This window comes from Heliangelus exortis, chromosome 3 (assembly GCF_036169615.1).
Source record: "Heliangelus exortis chromosome 3, bHelExo1.hap1, whole genome shotgun sequence".
Lineage (NCBI taxonomy): Eukaryota > Metazoa > Chordata > Aves > Apodiformes > Trochilidae > Heliangelus > Heliangelus exortis.
Window position 1 is genome coordinate 91,514,753 of NC_092424.1, and position 20,961 is coordinate 91,535,713.

Genomic DNA, 20,961 nt, shown 5'->3' on the forward strand with positions numbered 1-20,961 from the left:
TACTGGATCAAAGGAGTAACAGACAAATTGATTAAATAGGTATTTCAAGCAACAAAATGAATTATCTGCTGGGGAATGCTTTCTCTGGTTATATTTAATAGCTGACAGGTTACAAAAAAAAAAAAAAAAAAAAAAAAGAGGTGGGAAAAACAAACAAAACCAAAGCAAATACAAAACCAAATAAGAACCAAAACCGACCAGCTTGCTCTGGATAATTTTATTTCTACTCCTTGGAAATTGTATACTAATTTTTTGCAGTCTTCCTGATGTTCTTGCTTCTGGTAGCACAGCATAGGCTTTTCAGTTAAATTGCCATATTCCTAGGATGCCAGCATGCCCGTGCTGTGGCTGATCATGCAAGCACTCAGTTTGTGTATCATAGTTGGTGAGGTGATATAATCCCAAAAAAGCTCCTTCTTGTGAAGTTTGTAGCTATTTGGGCTGGGCTTCTTCAGTCAGAAAATAAAACTGGTATGAATTATAACTACAAAAGACTCCCAGTTATTTTAATCAAGCTCTTTTGTTTGTGCCTGGTGACCAGATTCCAGGGAAGCTGCTGTTCCTTTGTGGAATTCAAAGTGGTAGAAAGCCTTGATGCATGCAGCGGACAAAGTCCTCTGATGCTCGTGTCCCCAAGAGCTCCACGGCAAACCATGGGCTGACATTGCAGCCAGAAACCCTCCTGCCTGGAGCCCTGGTGTGGAAGGGCTGAGGGTGGAAGGGTTAGAAGACCATGCAATGTAAATCCCTCTATCAAAACCCATTATATTGTCCCATGTGTGATTGTCCCATGGGAAGTCGATGCCTCTGCTTTGGACGGGAGACACTGCATCCTGCTTGGTTTTCCATGCTAGACTCAAAAGAAATGGAGGCATCAGTCCCAGATGGCTAAAACCAGAGGACTTACTATTTATTTTGCATGTGTAAATCAGAAATCTCCTAGAGTCAGGGTTTTCACAGATGGGAGTGAGATGTTTCTTTAGCTAGAATGGAAAAAACAAACAAACAAACCAAACAAGAACCAGCAATAACAAAAAAGCCAACTTTTTCATTGCTGGCAATTACATGTAAATTTCTGTAAGCATTTCTATTTGTGCTGTGGTAGACTGACAGCTTATGTGTTGCTTAGCTTATTTTCCTGTAACTAAAAACTGCTGTTAGTACATCAAGGGAGAGAAACATCAAGAAGTGAAAGCTATCCTATTGAAAATAGAATAATTTTAGTGAAAGTTCCATACAGCTCTGGATAGAAAAGAGGAAAATGAAGGGGTTGTTTTGGGTTTGGGTTGCTTTTTCTTAATCAAGAAGAAAATTACTTCCTCTTTGCTAGAGAAGAGCTTCATGTGCAGTTGCCCTGGCTCGTGGAAAATGTTGCTACTTTTCTGCTTCAACTTTAGGGGAGCTACAGCCCCTTATGTGCCTCAGCATATATATCAGGTGCTACCAATAAGTACTGCTGTGTGAGGACCTGGCAGAGGGCATTTGAATCATTGTTCTGTTGTCATGCTGTATGAGTTTTATCCAGTAATGTCTTGCAGTCAGCAGCTTTTTGAACTGGAAATGCTGTTGTCACAAACCACAGTATTTTCCTCCCTCACCTCTCCAGCTCTCTTTGTCATTTGGTGACTGCTGATCTCTTGGTCTCCTGGGCTGTTAATCAGAGCTGTAATCAGTCACCTATCTGGAAAAGCAACAGCCAGGACAGTTTTCTTTGTTTTCCTTCCCTTCCTCCTCCCCAGCTAGTGCTGCCAGATATTTGAGACTATCAAAAGGGTGTCACAGTTTTTATTTGAGAATTTCAATGTTGTTGGCTTTCTCAAGATCCAGTCCTCCTCCTCCTTGCAGAGGGATCTTGCAAGATGTCATCCTGTATTTGTTTTCAAAAATACAGCATTAAAAAAACCTTCAGGTTAATCCAAACACACTGTCTTAAGCTTCTTTGTATCCAGATCCATGGTTATGTACTTCAGTGGGAAATACTACTCTTATTCCAGTGGTTCTCTGACACTAAAATAAGCTTTATGTACTGTATATATGGTGGTCATGTCCAGCATCTGTATGCTGTGATTTTTGTATATTAGGGTTTTTTTGTTAGTCCTAAGTTTTATTCAGGCCATCAAACAATTTCCATGAGCTGAAGAACTAACATTGTCCTCTTTCTATTTCAACAGGTTGTAGAATGGAACTTCTGGATAAAACAATCAATAGCTACCTTGATGTTTGGCTTGGGCCCAGAGGTAAGGGTTGTCCAAAAATAAATGCACAAATAAAAGTGGTATTAAAATGCAAATACTAGAGCACGACAAACAGCTTCGCTCTAACATCCTGACTATGACAGGTGACTACTTTCTTTAGTATCTGAAAAGCATAAAAATGTGTGATTCTGTACTACATAGAAAAGTCTAGTCAATGCTTCTGATCTTTTGACCTGAAGAGCTGTTGATTTATCAGCTATGATAATCAGATGATATTCTTACTATCAGTTAAGTTCTGCGTTGTTAGTCTTGGTGAACAATTCACTCAAATCTTTGAGGTTTCTTTATAAGTTAATAATAGCATGTATTTAAAAAAAAAATCTTATTTTAATTTTCATGTCATGAAATGAAAGTACTCTTGCTCTCATAACTAGAGGTGCTCAGAAATTTTTCAGTGAAAAAACTCTATATTTTTGGAAAGCACTGCCTCTTCGAAACCATTCTTTTTAAAGAAGCAATGGTTGTGGTAGGGTTTGCACTGGGAAAAGGTTTACAGATGGAGATCAGGAACCCTACTCAGTACAAGGGAGAGGCAGAGGCACCAGGAGAGATGGTAGCCTCATGGTGAGGACTTCCAGCTAGAATGGGGTGGCCCTGTCCTGACCAAGGGGCATTAAGTATCAGCATTCTATACAGAACGTGCATGGCTGTGCAACCTTGTGGCTTGTGTGCTTTCTTCCTGATTGCTTCAGTAGCATCTTTCCTGCATCTGTCCCAGTGAAATTGCAGTGGTGGTGCCACTTCCCTGCAGGACAAAGTCCATAGGAGGTGGAACAAAGCTCTGATCCTTTAAAGTGTGTTTTCTTTTTGCTTTTAGTTGCTTGGCACTTTTGTTACCCTCTTCTTCATACTAAGCCCATTTAAATAAGTCTGGATGTTCTAAATTATAACGAGTACTTACAAATAAGTGTGGTAATAATTTAGGAATATCTCTGCTTTAGGAAAATTATTGTTTGTTTTCTTTATCAACTAAATAATTAAAATATTGTGTTTTGTGAATTTTTTTTGTAATGAGCACTGTAGTTCTTAATGAAAGTGCTTGCTTCTCTTCCTTCATCTTTGTTAATTTCAGTGCTAGATGCATTTTAAGTGCAGCTGTTTCTGGATGCATTGAACTCCTCCCTTTCAAAATCTAAATATTTGTATATTTGGGTTTCTTTCAGATCCCAGAGTAAAAGGATGGCTTCTTCTGGAGAACTACACACCTACCTTCATCTTTTCAGTATTGTACTTACTAATCGTGTGGCTAGGACCAAAGTACATGCGGAATAAGCAACCATTCTCATGCAGGGGTATTTTAGTGGTCTACAACCTTGGACTCACACTGCTCTCTCTGTATATGTTTTATGAGGTAGGAGAAAAGGAGTTTGGGTTTATTTTGCAGTATCTGTTTTAATTATATTGGCTTATGTTGAAAATCACAGAATTGTCACAGTTGGAAAAGACCTCTTATGATCACTGAGTCCAACTGTCAACCCAGGAAAAAACCCACCATGCTCATTAGAGCATGTCCTGAAGTGCCTCATCTACATGGGTTTTGAATACCTTTAGGGATGGTGACTACATCACCTCCCTGAGCAGCCCATTCCAGCTCCTGACTAGTCTTTCAGTAAGGAAACTGTTCCAAGTAGCTAGGCTAAACCTTCCCTGGTGCAATTTCTGGCCATGTCCTCTAGTCCTATTGTTACTGACTTGAGAGAAGAGGCCAACACCACCTCACTACAACCTCCTTTCCAGTAGTTGTACAGAGTGATAAGGATTGGATCTCCAAAACAGTCTATGAGGACAGCCCTCTTAAAGTTGGAGCAATGAACTGTATAAGTGTTGCAGTGGTTCTTCAATGTCACTTCTCAAAGAAGAAAATCATAGCTGTAAATATTGTTACCTGTAAGAACAGTATAAAATAAACCTTTCCCTAAACAGCTATGCTGACATTGACTAGCAATGTTTCAAATGCACTTCTCTTGCTCAGTGCAAATAAAAGCTTGGTTTTTCAGTGTGAACCTGGCTACTCCTTCAGCAGTCTTCCTTGCCTAGGAATTAGGCTCGATGTGATTGCCTTGTTGGATTGAGCAAAATACTGAGTAGCAAAACTGCAGTTTGTTTTGGAGTGCAAAATGGATTTAAATGTTTAGTCAGGCACACACTCTTTGCATCTATTTCTGTAAGCCTGCAATAGGATCACAGAATCATAGAATTGTTTTGGTTAGAAAAGACCCTTAAGATCTTCAAGTCCAACCTTTAACTTAGTACTGCCAGGTCCACCACTAACCAATTCCTCTTAGCACCACATCTCCATCTCTTTCAAAAACCTCCAGGGATGGTGACTCATCCACTTCCCTGGGCACAGTGTTCCAGTGCTGAACAACTTTTTGATGGGAAAAGTTTTCCCTACTATCTAATCAAAACTCCCCACGGTACAACTTGAGGCCATTTCCTTTTGTTCTGTTGCTTGTTACTAGGGAGGGGGGACCAACACATACCTCACTACAACCTCCTTTCAAGATGCTCCTTAACCCTCCTTTTGTTAAATTTTTAAAGAAACATTTTCTGTTGTGTTTTAAGGCAGTAGCCAAGTTATATTCTACCTGGGCTTTGGCTCTTCTAATTTTGTCTCTGCATAGCCTAATGATATCTTTGCAGTCCTCTTGAGTTGCCTGCTCTTTTTTTATAGGCCATAAATTCTCCTTTTTTGTCTTGAGTTCCAGCCAAAGATGTCTGTTCAGGCAAGCCAGCTTGTCTTTTGGCACATAGGGATGTCTGCTCCTGTGCCTTTAAGATTTCCTCTCTGAGGAGCACCCAGCCTTCCTGCACTTCTTTGCCCTTTAGAGCTGCTTCCCAAGACTCTGTCAAGCAGTCTCCTAAAGAGGCCAAAGTCTGCCTGCCGGAAGCCCAAGGCAGCAGTTCTTTTCACTCCTCTCCTTACTTCTCCAAGAACTTAAAAACATTTCATGGTTGCTATTCCCAAGACAGCTCCCAGCCATCACATCACCCACGAGTCCTCTACTTTGCAAGCAGCAGGTCCAGGGGGATGCCTTCCCTGGTTGGCTCACTCACCAGCTGTGTAAGAAGTTACCTTACAAACACTCCAGGAACTTCCTCCATGGTTTCCTCTGTGCTGTATTGTATTTCCAGCAGACATCTGGAGAGCTGAAGTCCCTCATGAGAACAAGGGCCAGCAATCAGGAGATTACTCTCAGCTGCTTATAGAATATTCCATCTGCCTCTCAATCCTGGGTGGCCTATAACAGACTCCTATCATGGTATCTGCCTTGTTGGCCTTCCTCCCTCTTCTTACCCATAAACACTCAACTCTCATCACCAGCATTAAGTTTAGGCAATCAAAACACTCCTTAACATATACAGCAAGCCCCCTGCCCCTCCTTCTGCTATCCCTGATGAAGAGTTTGTAGCAGCCCAGCTGTGCCAGTGAATCATCCCCCCATCTTTCTGTGATGTTAGGTGTATCATCATTTTCCTGCTACACATTGGCTTCCAGCTCTTGTTTATTGCACATGCTGTGTGCATTGGTATAGATGTTCTTCAGCTGGGCTACTGATCCTGCCACCTTTTAGGGGGGAGAAACCCTAATTCCTACATGACCATTGTCAGGCACTTCAATAGTTTCTAACCCATCAATAACCTTTGTGCCTTTGCTGTCACATGGCTCTCAATCCATTGCCTCCATTGACACAACAGAACCTCACTAGAACTCTCCCTGAAAAACTGGTGTGCTGCCCCCAGGCTTATCTGTAATGAGCCTGGTTTATTCTCTTTCCCCCTTCAAATCTAGTTTAAAGCTCTTTCAGTGATTCCTGCTAACCCCTGTGCAAAGATCCTTTCCTACCTTTGAGACAAGTGTGTGCCTTCTGTCCCCAGCAGGTATGCATGGTGTTGTGTAGAGTGACCCATGATCAAAAAAACCCCAAACTCTGCCACTGATACCAGGCTTTGAGCCAGGAATTGATCTCCTGGCTCCTCTTTCTTTCTTTCCTCATTATTCCCTGCAACTGGAAGGGAGGGGGAATGGCTTCTTCTGCATCTTCCTACTTTTGCTGAAACAATTGCATCAATGCAGTTGTGATTCATCTGTTTCTTGGAAGTTAACATCTCAATATACATATGTCCCTCAAACTCAGTGGGACTTTCTTTCTTAAGAAAACAAAGATTTAGGCTCTGTAAAGGTTTACACATCCCAGAGCGTACTTTTTTACTAAAATGACAATTAAGAACTATGGTAGTGAAAATAGGAATGTGGTCAGCAAATGTTTGAGTTTGGGGCTTTAATTTACAGAATAGTGTGGCTTGCTTTTAGCCAGAAGCTTTCCTCCATTCAGAAAGGAGAGATTTCATTTTCAGCATGTGATTACAAGCTAGAGCTAAAACTGCTAATCTTTTTTTTTTTTTTTTTTTTTTTTTTGGCATATGCTCAGAAGAAAATGCAAGCTGTAATTCTCCTTTATGTTGTAGTTATATAGTTACATAGTGTTTTACAAGTGGAATGTTTTGATGGGAAGTGATTTAGGGTTATTTCTCCTATGTAATGAATTTTCTAGTCCAAAAAATTACTGAGTTGTGCTTTTAACAACTTTGATACTTAATTCTTCATGGGGACCACGTTTGGATCCAGCAGGTACTTGGAACAATTTGTATTACTGATGTGCTTACATTTCTGATCTCCCTGTCAGGATCTTATAATGCAGCAAAAAATGTGTGTTGATCTGTATAGTTTGTCTACAAGTAGTGCCACTCAGGACTTCAGGGATAGTATCAGCATTATTTTATGCAGATATTACTTAAATAATAATGTTTTAATTTAACCTTCAGTTATGTTATTGGGGGTTTACAAGAACGCCTTTTCTTCAGTTATACTAAGTATGAATAAAACTCTTTCAGGGTAGCCAATAATTTTTCCTTGGGATAATACTCAAAGTTTCCAAACCATGAAGTGGTTACCAAGAAGGGACTATTAATTATATTTATATACTGATTATATATATACTGAATAATAAATATATACTGAAGAAGTCCTCATAACCAGCTGAATGGCTTTTATGTTGTTAAGCAGTGAGACAACCTAAATGCAGTGAATATTAAGTCTTATCCTTATAGAGTGAAATGCTTTACATCAAAGTGAATATTGCTTTTATGTAAGGTTACCCATATGGAAGTGCCCATTGGTATTGTAAATATATTTCTCTTTGTAAATGGGAATACCCAAAGCTACAGTGTTATTAGGACTATTAAACTCATGATAGTTGCAATGAGATGAGTCTGGCAGCACTTTCAAGCTGGATGTGAGGACAAAAGGTGTTTTGCAACAAGGGACTGATCCCATCAAAATGCTGCCAGGTAGTGAGCTCTGCTGAGGTAACACTGTGCTGCTTGATATTTGCAGGGAGAGAGCCAAAGGGCCAGGTGATAGAGGAAAAAAAGTGACATTCCTGCATTTCCCAGGTACATTAGCTAACTCTACTGCCTCCACAGTCATCTGTGTCAGTGCAAAGCAGACAATACCCTCACTCAGGTCACATCAGTTGTGGAAATTTGGCTTTGAAGGATTAGCTATACAGCAGTAGCACTTTATCCTACCCATACTCTCTTTTAAGGTGAAGTGGTGAAGAGGAGTGTTCAAAAAAGAGATGAAACTCCCTGTGCTCTTCCTTGTTTTGACTTTGCATTTCATTTTAATTAAACTATTTTAGTCCAAGTTTGAGGAAAGCCATAAAAGATCACCACTTATAAACTTGTTTGGTAGCATGTCTGAAGACAGGCTGCTTTAATAGCTTATACGTAATACACCTGAAATGATGCTTTGGAGTTTTTTCTGAGTTATAGCTGTTATGGTTCAGGTCATGATTCATAGCATCACAGCTCAGTTTAAATATTATATGCCCACAACAAGGTGTTAAAGTGAGGCATCCTCTCAAGTGGAATAAGAAAGATGAGCTATGCGGTTTTCTGACCTTTACGTCTAAATGTTTGTTTGCAATAATGTGGAGGGAAAAAGTCATCTCATGCTGTGGGGTTTGTATAATTCTAGTTATTGTGTGCTTGCACCATTTGGTCTACTGAAGCAATATAATACAGCTTTATTTGAAGAGCACTACAGGTCTTATATTTCTTATTTGGAATTCCTAAGATAGTATTTTCTCTGTGTACCTGCTATAAATCTCTTGTTTGGGTATTTAGAGACTGGGCTGAGTTCTGGTGTTAGCAGAACAGATTAGTGCTTGTCCCAGACAATACAAAAGGCAAGACAGACTTATGGGAGAAGGAGAGGTTTCTCTAGGGGGACCCACAAGTGCTGCAGTGGCAGCGTCATCATGCCCATGCCTCAGGAAGAAGGGATGCTCATCAAGGGGAAACAAAAATTGTTTTTTCCATATAAATTTGCAGTGCTTGGGCTTTGAGAGGAAATAACACTTCTGCCTTTGGCAGGGGCCTGTGTGGTGAAGGAGGTGTGTGCAGCAGGGCAGCTGGCAGAGGGGTTGCAGGATATGGGTCAGTTGCCTGCTGGCTGGCATGGCTCTACCTGAAAGAGCTGTGGGAGTAGTTGGAGCAGCAGAGGCAGCACTGCTTCCACCTGAATCACTGCTCTGCACTGGGATCTCCAGTCAGGTTTTTTTGTGAAACTGTGAGTAGGGCCAGTACCTCTCTGCTCGTGTCTCAGATGGGTAGTTTGACGAAGTAGGTAGAGTGGCAGGTACCTAGTCATATGGCATGCAGACCTGTTTTATTTTGGGAATGTTTGCTATAAATATGAGCCGAGTGATCTGGACTACCTGGGCTTCTATTTGAGAAAACTGATCAGTGTTGAAGGCTCACTGTCTTAAAAGATGTCTTTTCTGTCTTCATCTGAAATATTAATTTCCTACTGAATTAGCCTGAGTGAAGTCTCTCATTTTACTAACAAGGGAGGTCTTGCATATGCTGTAGGAAAAGCTTCCTAAGAGCTGCACCCTGTTTTAGGAAGGAGAGGATTTGGTGAAGAGGTGCCATGGCACGTGAGCTGTGGGTTGCAGCTTGCTGCCAGGCTGCTCTTTCCTCTCCCCTTTCTTTCTGTACAGGTCTGAGAGCCCTTATCTCTGTCCTGAGGTGACTGAGTTCATGTAAAGATAAAATTTCCTATCTCTGCAGGCTTTTGCTTTGATCAGACATATGAACTTCTGCTTCTTTTCACTCTAATCTAACTCTGGTTTGAAGCTCATAAACCAATCATGCCTTGACAGTGTGATGCAGTGCTGGGTCTCTTATCTGCCCCACTCTAGCAAGTCTAGGACTTTGGTTTTATCATGGGAAAATAAAATCCTCCCTGGTAAAACCTCTCCCACAGCCCATTCAGACTGGCGTCAGTGTCATTTGTTCTCGTGGCAGAGTTGATAAAAATGAACAAGCCACAGCATTTTTAAATAATTCAGCAACAGAGTTACAAAATGAAAGTGGTATAGCAAGGAAATTTCCAGTGCAGGTGAAGGAAATACAAGTTTCTTGCACACAAAAGCAACTTTGAACTGCAGGGTTTTCCCTGGAGCTGAAGGACTGAACATTGACTTTGAGTACGATTTTAATTGGCTTATGAAGGAGCTGTCTGGTTTTGTGTGTTTCACCCTGGTGAAAATTATTATAATCAGCCTTACTGAGACGTGTTAATTACTCAATAGAAATGTGCCCTTGGTGGTGCCATTAACAAGCCTGGGCTCCTGCCAACCTGAAGATGAAAGACTTCTTAGGGACAGTAATGGACAAGGAAAGGTTGTCTCAAGCCTGGGGTGGCTGAGGAGCCACCAGCCCATCTCTGGGAAGATAAAGAGTGCTAGACTAGTCAAGACCTGCTGTGCAGTAGGTGTAAGGAAGGGTTAAAAACTCTCTGGCCATCCTATAAGCAGGCCACAACAAACACAGCAATGACAAAGTGCACTGGCTGGCAATTTCTGCCACCTCCATTTATTCCTTCCTGGGTGCCATGTAAGCAGGTCCCTGCTGCTGTGCACCCAGCTCTGGGCATCACACAGCCATTTAAGAACCATTAGTCAGGTCTCAAGAATGGCCCTTTGGTTTCATTTTCTGAAGCACAAGTTGAACGTATTATGGGCATAAGAAATAGTGGTGTCAGGCCCAGGAGCAGCTGCTCTCTGTGTGTGTTGTATGTCCCACCAAGCCAGGTTTATGTCCCACCAAGCCAGGTTTATGTCCCACCAAGCAAGGTTTGTGGGCACCAGCAGCAGTTAATGGGCAGCAATAGCAGCTTGTCACCATTGAATTCCTTCTGGAAAGGGAGGGATTGAATTGTTTTTCTAACTGTAGCAACTATATAAATGATAAAAGATGTTGCTGTCTCCTAGAAATGTTGCATTGCTTCTATAATTTAAACAGCTGTGTCTGTGAGAGTATTAAAACACCCAGCACTGTACTATATGCTCTTCTGGAAAGCAGCTGCAGTCACATGGGTGCCTTTGCCCTTCAGAGAGGTCAATCCAGACACCTTTGGTTGCATTATGCTTCAGGTAGTGAACTTGTGTCACTTGCAGAGAACACTTTTTAGGTTTTACTATGCTAGCCTGTAGCAGAGAGAAGTTTATGGACTGCAGGGCTAAGGATGAATGCTGTTTGGATTGATGGATGGATGCTATTTAGATTAATTACAATATAAACATTGTGATTATTCCTCTATTCCTAACACTTCCTTGAACTATGAGAACTGTATGAAAACATCTGTCAGCTCTTAACAGCTTGATCACAGCACAATGTGGTCTTCTGTCCCAGGGACTGGCGGGTGCTTGCAAAGCCTCACAGCTCTAAGAGCAATTTGGTCCAAGGCTTGCTCCAGGATGTAGCTGGTACTTCAGCACGGTGCCACTTTTATACTGGTGTGCTTATCACAGCCATGTCTGCCCTACCACCTGGAGAAGAGTCCTCCTGTGGCTGCATTTCCTTTGCTGCTTGCATAGAGAAGTTGCTTGGATCTGTGGCAATGCTCACGGTTGCCCTGCTCTTGCTGTGGCAGAATGGTATTGATATATATCTGATATACTAGATAATTCCAGGTCTATATGTTATGATATAACAAATTCTCTCTCTTTTTTTTTTTTTTTTCTTTCTTTTCTATTATAGTCATGGCAGTAATTCTATCTCAAAAGGTCAAAAATAATGACGGAGGCTCATTGTGTATTTTAAAAGTTAATTTAAGGGGGAAATGAGCTATGAAGGAAATAACATTAGAGGAAGGCAGATCATTTAAGTGATAATCTTTATTGTACCTTTCAGAATTAGCTTCCCATTCAGAGCTCTAAGCAGCATTTAGATGTACAAATTATTGTGGTCTTTTAATCAAGTGATCATTTTAAATGGCTTATGGTACAAATAGTTTTTCATCTTGGCTTTGCAAAGCTTTTTTTCAATCTGGCATAAGGCCAAAATCAGACAACTTGCTTGTGCAGGGTATCTGTCTTTGTATTTAAAATGTTTTGGGGATACCTAACAATTTTCTTTTTCACTTGGGAATAATTTAATTTGTTACTCTTTTCCTCATGTTATTCCCAAGAGGAAAAATGTCTTTATAATCAACATCTATTGATCCCTTCTGTTGTGATATTAAGACAAGTTTTATTCCTGTCCTTGTACCCACTCCCTCCTCCCATCACACCTTCATCCTGCCCCTGCATCTGCCCTCTTCCAGAGTCTGCTCCTCTCCCTCTGCTCTGGAGGAAGGGGTGGGACATGGACATCCAGTTTGCCTCTTGCTTCTCCAGAGGTTTCAGCCAGTACCTCAGAAACAGGCTTTCCATTGTTTTCTCATGACTAATAGCTGGTCATTATTTTTAAAAAGTCATTACATTGTACTTGAGGTGTTATTTTTTTTTTGTGCCAGAAAGTCAGGCAAGCAGCATCACATCCTGTGGAGGAAGTCACTTGTACTGGGAGGGATATGACGTACTTGGGATGAGTGAATTATTTAAAAAGATTTTGAAAAACCTCAGCATGGTAAAAGATCAGCTGTTAGCTGTTAAGAATAGCAAAGCTGAAGATATACTCTGTTACTGTTTAGAAAATTGTAGTCAGATCTGCATGTATAAAGTTTCTTAAAAATATAATATTTCCTATTGCAAAAATAATCAGAAGAAATATTCACTGTGATTGTTCACTTTCCCCCACAACGAGATCATCACCCAAGAAAGAAAGACATTTCTTAAGATACTGCCTGGAACAGGACTGCAGACCAAACAGATTGTGGGATAAGTGAGGATAAGATGCTACCTCCTGTTCTTACTCTGGTATACCCCAATTGGAAGCATTTGTTAATTCACCCTCCTCCATGATTCAGTCATTGCCTGGGGCTTGAATTCAGACTAATGCCCAGGAGTCCCCTGACACCAGATGGGGAGGTTTGCATGTGCTGTGGAGTGCAGCTTTTTCCCCAAATGACACTTTCTTCTTTGGTCTTCTCAGCTGGTGACAGGAGTATGGGAAGGAGGATACAATTTCTTCTGTCAGGATACGCACAGTGGAGGAGAAGCTGACATGAAGGTAACATAATCGAGGCTTGCAGCTAATAGCATCCACTTGTGTGTAAGTGGAGAGCAGAACAGTGTTGATTGTACAGATTTTGCTCAAACTATATGCTTTTTTCCTCCTTTTACAATACAAAGGCATTGCCAAACATAATAGTTAATCTATAATATATTCATAGTTGGTATTTTGGTGAGTGATTATCTGTAAGTCTTCTGAGGTCAAAGAACAAAGGACTTTGTCTTCAGACTGTATACAACCCTTGCGTGTTGTGACTCCCCTTCTTTTTCTGAGATGTGGTGATGATTTCTTCTGGTTACTGTTCAGACCTCTCCTTTACAGAGAGCACTACAAGACCAACTCTGGTTAAATATTGCCTTGTTTCTCCCAGAATATCCCAAGTGAACAGCAATAGCCTCATAAAAGAGTCTTCGTCATCCTTTTTCAGCTGTAGCTATGGGTTTGTACCTCGCTCTCCTACAGGGAAAGCTATGGCTGAATCATTACAGAAGATCACAGCAGTGTAGGGCAGGATCATGGAATATTTCGTGTTAGAAAAGACCTTTAGGATGATAAAGTGCAGCAGTTACCCTGGTATTGCCGAGTCCACCACTAAACCATGTCCCTAAGCACCAAGTCTACACATCTTTCAAATACCTCCAGGGATGGCGACTCCACCCACTTCCCTGGGCACACTACTCCAATGCTTGACAACCCTTTCAGTAAATAAATTTTTCCTGCTATCTAATCAAAACCATTTCCTCTTGTCTTATTGTTTGTTAACTGGAAGAAGAGACTGATACCCATCTCACATTTTTTGATTAGTGAAAAGGGTTGAAAGCACCCGGAATGTACAATTCTTGTAAAACTTGTTTCCTCCTTTCTAGATCATACGTGTCCTCTGGTGGTACTATTTCTCCAAACTCATTGAGTTCATGGATACCTTCTTTTTCATTTTGCGGAAAAATAATCATCAGATCACTGTTCTGCATGTCTACCACCATGCAACAATGCTGAACATTTGGTGGTTTGTCATGAACTGGGTGCCTTGTGGTCACTGTAAGTACTGGGTTATGATGGAGAACACTTGCAGCAAAGGGACTAATTTTGGGTCTTTTGGTCAGACCAAGTATCTCTGGTCCCTTGAACTGCAGAATTTATTGTCTCATATTAAGCTGCATGGCTGAAACACGTCTATTGCAGATAGCCACAGGTATTAAGCTGCCTGCAGAGCCTCTAGAAGACATGTCACTGCACTTTGCAGAATTTATGTGGCAGCTACAATAGTCCAGGTCTGATACCTGTCAACCTTGTTTTCCCTTTTTGTGGGTGGTTGCAGACCCTCTAATGAAATAATATCCTTTTCCAAGTCTGGACCAGAAGCTTGTTTTGGCTGCAAGATGGCTAATAGTGACTCTTGTCCTTGGACATGTCAAGATCACTTGAGATGTTACTTTCTTAATTTAATCTCATAATACCAGCAGCTATAACAAATTATTTTAATTGAAATCTTGTCCCCTAAGTGCTAATGAACTTCACCAAATAAATTCTAAGTGGGAGATTTCTGTCTCTCTTGTCTAAATCCTGCTAACCTCTGGCTATCTTGCTTTGATTCTTAAATCTCATTGCTGGTACATCTAGTTTCCTAATTGTATTAGTGTGGCTTAGTTGTGGTTCAGATGTGCAGTCCGTAGATGCTGGCTGTGCTCATCCAGGAAGAAAGCTTTTCAAATTCAGTGGATGTGAACTCCCAGCAGTGCAGAACAAGAGTCTGAGTTGCTCAGGAGTCTGCTTCCTGAGCCAAACAACATAGAAACTTGTATTTGTTTCATGTTGTCAGCACAACAGTGAGTAATGCTGAACTTATAAAAAGTGTGCATCTGGAACCACATTCTTCTCCAAGAAGTCAATCCCTGTTTATACAACAGTCAAAAGTGGAGATACTTGGAGTCAATCTTGTGTTTGTGTGGGCCTGAAAATACTTTGGTGCTATTTCTAGTGGTGTGTTTTTCTTATTCCTTTCCAAGCTTCATGTTTTGCTTGGTCATGCAGTTTGTTGTCAAGCAAGAAGTTTCTTCAATGACTGAAGGTGATGTAAACAAGGGCAAAGAAAAGGCCAACTTGCAGTTTCTTCAGTTACCTGTTGCATTTGGTTATAAATAACAAAATAGGGTCCTGCTTAGAAGGAAGTGAAATAAGCCTAAATTTAGATGGGCAGTGTTATCAGTTGTTTATGGGCCAAGTTTATGGGTCTACTTTTTCTCAGCTTCCTCAGTTCCTTTGAGAAGAAATGAAAAAGAATAACCCAGGGAAACAAAACCAGAAGGGTGATATAAACTGCACGGCTGCAAAGCAGCTCAGCCACTTTGTTGGGCGAGCAGGAAAAAAATCAGGGGGAAAAAAAATTCATCTCTTGCCTTTCTTCTAAGAAAGATTGTATTTTAAATAGTAACATTTTGAACTTATTTTTGTAGATCCTATGAAACAGCATGTTCCTGGTAATGCAGTATACTTTCTTCTTCTTTTGCTCTTTTTTTAGCTTACTTTGGTGCCACACTGAACAGCTTTATCCACGTCCTCATGTACTCCTACTACGGATTGTCTGCTGTTCCAGCAATGCGCCCTTATCTGTGGTGGAAGAAGTACATCACTCAGGGGCAGCTGGTGAGTGATTAGCTCTTCAGGGCTTCAACAGGCTCTAGTAATAGCAATGGGATCCTCCCATCTTTAGTGAGTTAGAAAATTTTGGCAAGGTGTAGAAGAGGGGAGAATGAAGGCTATTTCCTTCTACATCTTTACATGCCTAAATCACCATAGAAATCCAGCTTCTGGGCCCCTGTTTTCACGATGCTGGGGAGCTGGGGATTGATGGTGTATGCAGATCAGTGCTGAGAACAGTGTGGGATCTCTCTCTACCTCCCCATCTTTTGTAGGTAGATGCACTGGGGAGTCTCAGTGCTGGGTTTTCTGGGACTCACTAACCATGGAGGAGAGAGAAGCTTTTCTTCCAGGCCTGCTGGAGCTACCGTGTTTGGTTGCTCAGGCTGATGGTGAGATGACAGACCAGAAACCAAGAGCAATGAAGTCCACAGCTAACAAAGCCCTTCATTCTAGTCCTGTGGGACAATGGCTTTTCTCTCTTACATTTGCATGCAGTTGCAAATGGTTTATTAAAAACTCTTCAATATTTCTGGTCTCTCTCCAGTTTAATTGGACAGATCTTTTTCTCTTGTAAGTCTTTGTTGGACTCCTTGCATTCATGGGTGTTGTTTCCTGTGCATAGAATGATGAAGTCCAAACACTTTGGAGGTGAAAACAGCAACAAAATAAGCTGTATGGCACATACTGCACAAGAACCAGGTCTCAATGTATATGACATGAGAGAACACCACAAGGAAATCTGTACACAAGGTGTTCTGTCATCCCCATCTTGCAGGTGGGGAAACTGAAGCACACACAGAGGTTTTTGGTTTTGTTTTTTTGTTATCATCCCCCACCCCTCTTAGCACCTTCTCAGAGCTGTGAATAGGTTTAGTAATATTTGCTGGTGATGATTAATATTTGCTGGCAGCAGTTTAGAGTGTTGACTTTCAAAATCTTTTATTTTTTAGCACTCCTCCTTCCTGAAGGATGGTTAAGTATTGTAGCAGTGGGGATCATTGTTTCCTGGGGGGGGAGCAAAGGTATTTTCTTTGTGGGTTGGTTTGTTTTTCTTTTTCCTTCCAGATTTAGGCTCTTTTTCATTGTGGTTGTTTGAGTGCTACTGAGTGCAAGTGTCTGGGTGCTGTGGTTGCTCCTCTGGCTATTGTCACTGCTGTTTTCACTTCCCAGCCTGTTCCCAATGCATAGTAGTTAGGGCAGCAGTCTTTCCCTTCTTAAATAAACATTCCCTAATCTGGCAGCCTTCATGTAAGGATGCAATTTGCCTAAGGCCCTCTGCAGCACTTAACCCCAGACTGTTTTTCCAAAAGAGATACTTGAAAATAATAAAAAGCCTATCCCTCTACTACCTCCCCAGCTTTTCTGAAGCTTTTGCCCCCAGAATTTTACACTGGAAGCATATGTCAGGCAGCCCGTGTCTGTGGAAGAGGATCACAGGATCTGTGTGTACACCCAGTGACCCCAAATCTTTTGCAGCTGAAGCAATGAGATGCAGGTTTACTCTGTTAGGGTAGTGAAGTCAAAGCCCAATGGGCTGTCAGCAGAAAGAAGGTGGTCTTTGTTCCTTAATATATGTACAAGTAAATCCACAGAGATTACTCCACTGCTTGAAGGGGAACAATGTTAATCAAATTAAAGCACTGAAACAGCAAAATACAGCAACCTGAATGTCTGCTAACTAAGTTTACAATGGTAGTTAGACAGAGAAGATAAACTTGTCAGAGTATTACATATTTTTTCATTGTTTTGGAAATAACTAATGAGATTTTGGTCACTAATGTTGTTTTTCCTCCTTGCATTAATGTATTCCATTTCTCTTTTTTTCTCTCTCTCCAGACTCAGTTTGTCCTGACAATCTTCCAGACCAGCTGTGGTGTTGTTTGGCCATGTGCATTTCCTCAGGGGTGGCTGTATTTCCAGATTTCTTATATGATTTCTTTGATTATCCTCTTCACAAATTTCTATATTCAGGTAAAAGTAGAATGTATTAACTCTTTGTAGAATTCTGGAGGCTGTATTTTATTGGAGAGCTGTATACAGAAAAATATGCTTCAAATATCCTTTTTCTACCTTCCAGTAACATACATATGTTCTTAAAGTATACCATACTTGTTGTTCTGCCATCCAGTTTTAAGTCTTCTGATGTTTTGTATCTTAAATTCAGAACAATTAGCAAATGCAGTAAGCAGGTGCATCAAAATATATGTTTTACTAATGCAACTTTAACTTCATATAAGGGAGAGGAAGAACTTTATCTAAAAAACAGCTTCCCAGTCTTAAACGAAACAGTGGCCTGTGAACCTGTGAAGCACCCCAGAGGAATTGTTCATTACTGCTCTTACAAGGGGAAATGCTTGTTTTGCATCCAAGGAAACTTTCCAAACTCCCAACATACAGAAACCTGGTTTGGACTCACCTTTACAGGCATATGTTTGTATTTCCATATGGAAAATTAGGGGGTTGAGTTGTGTTTTTACAAAACTTATTTTGCGTCTGAACAGACATGTGGCATTCTGAGTAGTTCATCATAAAGCTCTGTGCAAAAATGTTCTCATCTTCAGAAAATCAAACCAAGAAAGCCTACTGGTCCCAAACAAGCAAGCTCTGTTGCATATTTTAAATATTGAAAGATCTGAGCATTTCGGGTCTAATAAAGAGTGATTCATGGTGAGAAACAGCAGGCTTCCCTATCTGATCTTCCAGTACTGCTTAAAATCAGTTCCATAGTTCATATCACTTGCTGTACATGAACATGCTAATTAAACATGATGATATATTCTAAATATCACTTGACCTTCTTCATCAGTTTTACTTGTACTTTAACTTTTTAACATTTAACATTCACATACAGATATCTTGGGAAACATGGTCTTGTCAGACAGCTTGAGTGTCTCTCACAAAGTCTAATCATGTATATTTTTTAATGTAATTTTTTTTTGTCCTAAAATTCCCTGATCCTGTCAGTTTTTGCTTGCCATGTCAGCCAGTGCAAATTCCTTTCACATTTCTGTCTTCCCTCACTGATCTTGTTTACCTGCCTCTTCAGGCTTTGTTTGAGATAGTCACCTGTTGTGCATCAAGCCTCTTTCCTTGCTTGTCATTTTGAGTACATTCTTCTGCCATATCTGCTCATAAACCCATTTCCCTTCATTCTCATACACTGTTAATGTAACACTATCAGTGCTACTGTCATACTACCAAGGCTTTTTCTTTGCCACTGAACTAATTCTCTTGCTGTGATGAACGAAAAGCATAGTAGAGGCTCACACAAAAAATCATAGAGCTTGTTAGACTCTTTCACCAGCATGAGGTTTTAAAAAAGGTGGATGCAAGTTTACTTGTGAGTTTCCTGAGTTACTGTGAGGAAGCAGTTATTTATATCTATTTAAGCAAAACCATGTGTCTTTCTGTATATTCTAGACTTACAACAAGAAGGCATCCTCGAGGAGGAAAGAGTATCAGAACGGCTCCACGGCCACTGTGAATGGATACACAAACAGCTTTTCTTCCCTTGAGAACAATGTGAAACAAAGGAAACAAAGGAAGGATTGAAGACCAAACTGAAAACCCATTTTGATAACCCCAACAACGAAATCATCTGATTGTAAGCACAATAAGAGTTGTGCACTAATACTCTAACAGCTACTGTAACTATTCCTGCCTAGAATAGTGTGATTTATGTAGGACTTAACCAGTGCAAACACCCTAGAAACTGTATACAGAACATAAAAGTAGGTTAAAGTTTTAAAATAATTCTGGGCTGTCACTGACCCCGCTATAGACTGTGGAAGGGAGTATTATCATAGTATCCAACACTGCTGTTGCCTTACTAGTCAATATGATAGGTGCTGAATTATGATTCACAATTTGAAAACACTGTAATCTAAACCTCCATTTTTTTTTACTGTAGATCATGCATGTGATTGTAGATGTAATTTGTATGATGCTGGTTTCAGTAGATAAACACACATGCCTTAAATTAAAAAGCAGGGCCCAAAGCTTATTACTGGTTTAAAAATTAGGTTATGTTTCAACCTTTCAGTTGTCTGGCTTTTTATTAAAAAGTCACTTTAGAAGAATCCATTGAGCATTTTACTGTTCTGTATGTGATACACAATGTTACGTATCTCCTACATAATACAGTGAAATTGGAAGTGGCACATTTAGATTTGTGTATTTGGCTTTAACTGACTAAAGAGTCACAAACAGGATTGTTTTACCTTTTTAATAGATCTTATTTTTTTATTTGAAGTGTGTCACTAATGTAAAATCAATTGGCGCTTACACAGTCCAGTAATATTTAAATATTGTCTCTAAGGGTTAGAGTATGTACAGGGTGGACCCATCTTTTCTTTATTTTTTTTCCTTCTTTCTGATAAATCCTCAATGTTAAATAAAGAGTAGTTTTTAATATGGAAACTGGTGGAATTTCAAGTGTTATTACCATAGCCATATCCACGTTTTAGGAGCTACTGTTTAAGTCTGTGACACATCTGAAAGTGTATTTAAAAACGAAGACAGAAAGATGCTTTTCTGATGGAACTGTGTGCATTTTAGTTGGTATCTGTACTGTTCTTCATGAAGCATATGTTAATTTGTAAAATGTGCCTAACACAATCGTGTTTTTTTCCCAGACAAGCTAAATTAAACAGTCTAAGTCATACCTAATGTTTTTCAAATGTTATTGATATGTGCTGGAAATGTCTGTTTCTGTAATGTGAGTTGAGTATATCACCAGTAATGTTTTGGCTTGGTACAGGAGGATCTGGTTTGAGTGTGTGTTAAATTTACTCCTCCTTATAAAATCTTGCCTTGCACATGTGAGGAGTTGGTTACAAGGCCAAAATTTGTTGCTGGTATTCTGGTATCTGCCGTGGTGGAGTTTGGCTTAAGAATATTTTATTCATTAAGCTCTGAAAATCTGAATTGCGCAAGACATTCTGTCGGTCATTGCTCAAGTTTAATTCTTTGTTTTTTCATATTTATATAAATGCCAGTTATAACATGTTTAAATTTTTTTTAAAGATTAAATCTTTTTTAAAACTTTTGCACATCTCTTAGGAAATTAAGTAGTTCTACTAGCCTTGTGGGGTTTCATTCCTTGTTTTGAAGGAGACAGTGTCTGTTATGTTTACATTATCACAGCTTGTGCGTGTGTCTTCATTTCTAGGTACTGGTTGCAGAGTCTTTACATAGCTCAGTACAGCAGCTATAATGTTCAAATTAGGCTGTCTAAATGTGCTAGAAATAAACCCTTGGCTCATCTGAATATACCTACATTGTTAATGTTTGACATGGTTTAATCATTAAAACACTTTTGATGATCTCTGCCTGAATTCTGGTGGGTTTTTACAGATTCAGTGCATTGCTCCATCCTGTATCAGGCCAAGGAGGAGCTGTCATGATGGAAGGAGAGCTGCAGATATTCAGAGAAATTCAGCATACCAGAGATTTGGTAACAAATTCCTTACAGAAACCTTTGGCTGTTACTAAGTGCTGTTCCCTTGCCTGGCTGTAGAAAAACTTAGATTAAACC

General features: G+C 40.2%; 1 protein-coding gene across 4 annotated transcripts in view; it reads left to right on the top strand.

Annotated features, from left to right (window-relative positions):
* ELOVL5 (ELOVL fatty acid elongase 5) overlaps nt 1-20,749 on the top strand; it is a 40,554-nt gene extending 19,805 nt beyond the window's left edge. For all 4 annotated transcript variants that reach the window (XM_071741730.1, XM_071741733.1, XM_071741731.1 and 1 more), the window contains exons 2-8: nt 2,172-2,237; nt 3,419-3,606; nt 12,705-12,782; nt 13,652-13,823; nt 15,304-15,428; nt 17,262-17,396; nt 18,846-20,749. In XM_071741730.1, the coding sequence (XP_071597831.1) occupies nt 2,180-2,237; nt 3,419-3,606; nt 12,705-12,782; nt 13,652-13,823; nt 15,304-15,428; nt 17,262-17,396; nt 18,846-18,977 (888 nt within the window). In that variant the 5' untranslated portion in view covers nt 2,172-2,179 and the 3' untranslated portion in view covers nt 18,978-20,749. The remainder of the gene's footprint in view (nt 1-2,171; nt 2,238-3,418; nt 3,607-12,704; nt 12,783-13,651; nt 13,824-15,303; nt 15,429-17,261; nt 17,397-18,845) is intronic.
* Nucleotides 20,750-20,961: the final 212 nt, after the last annotated feature.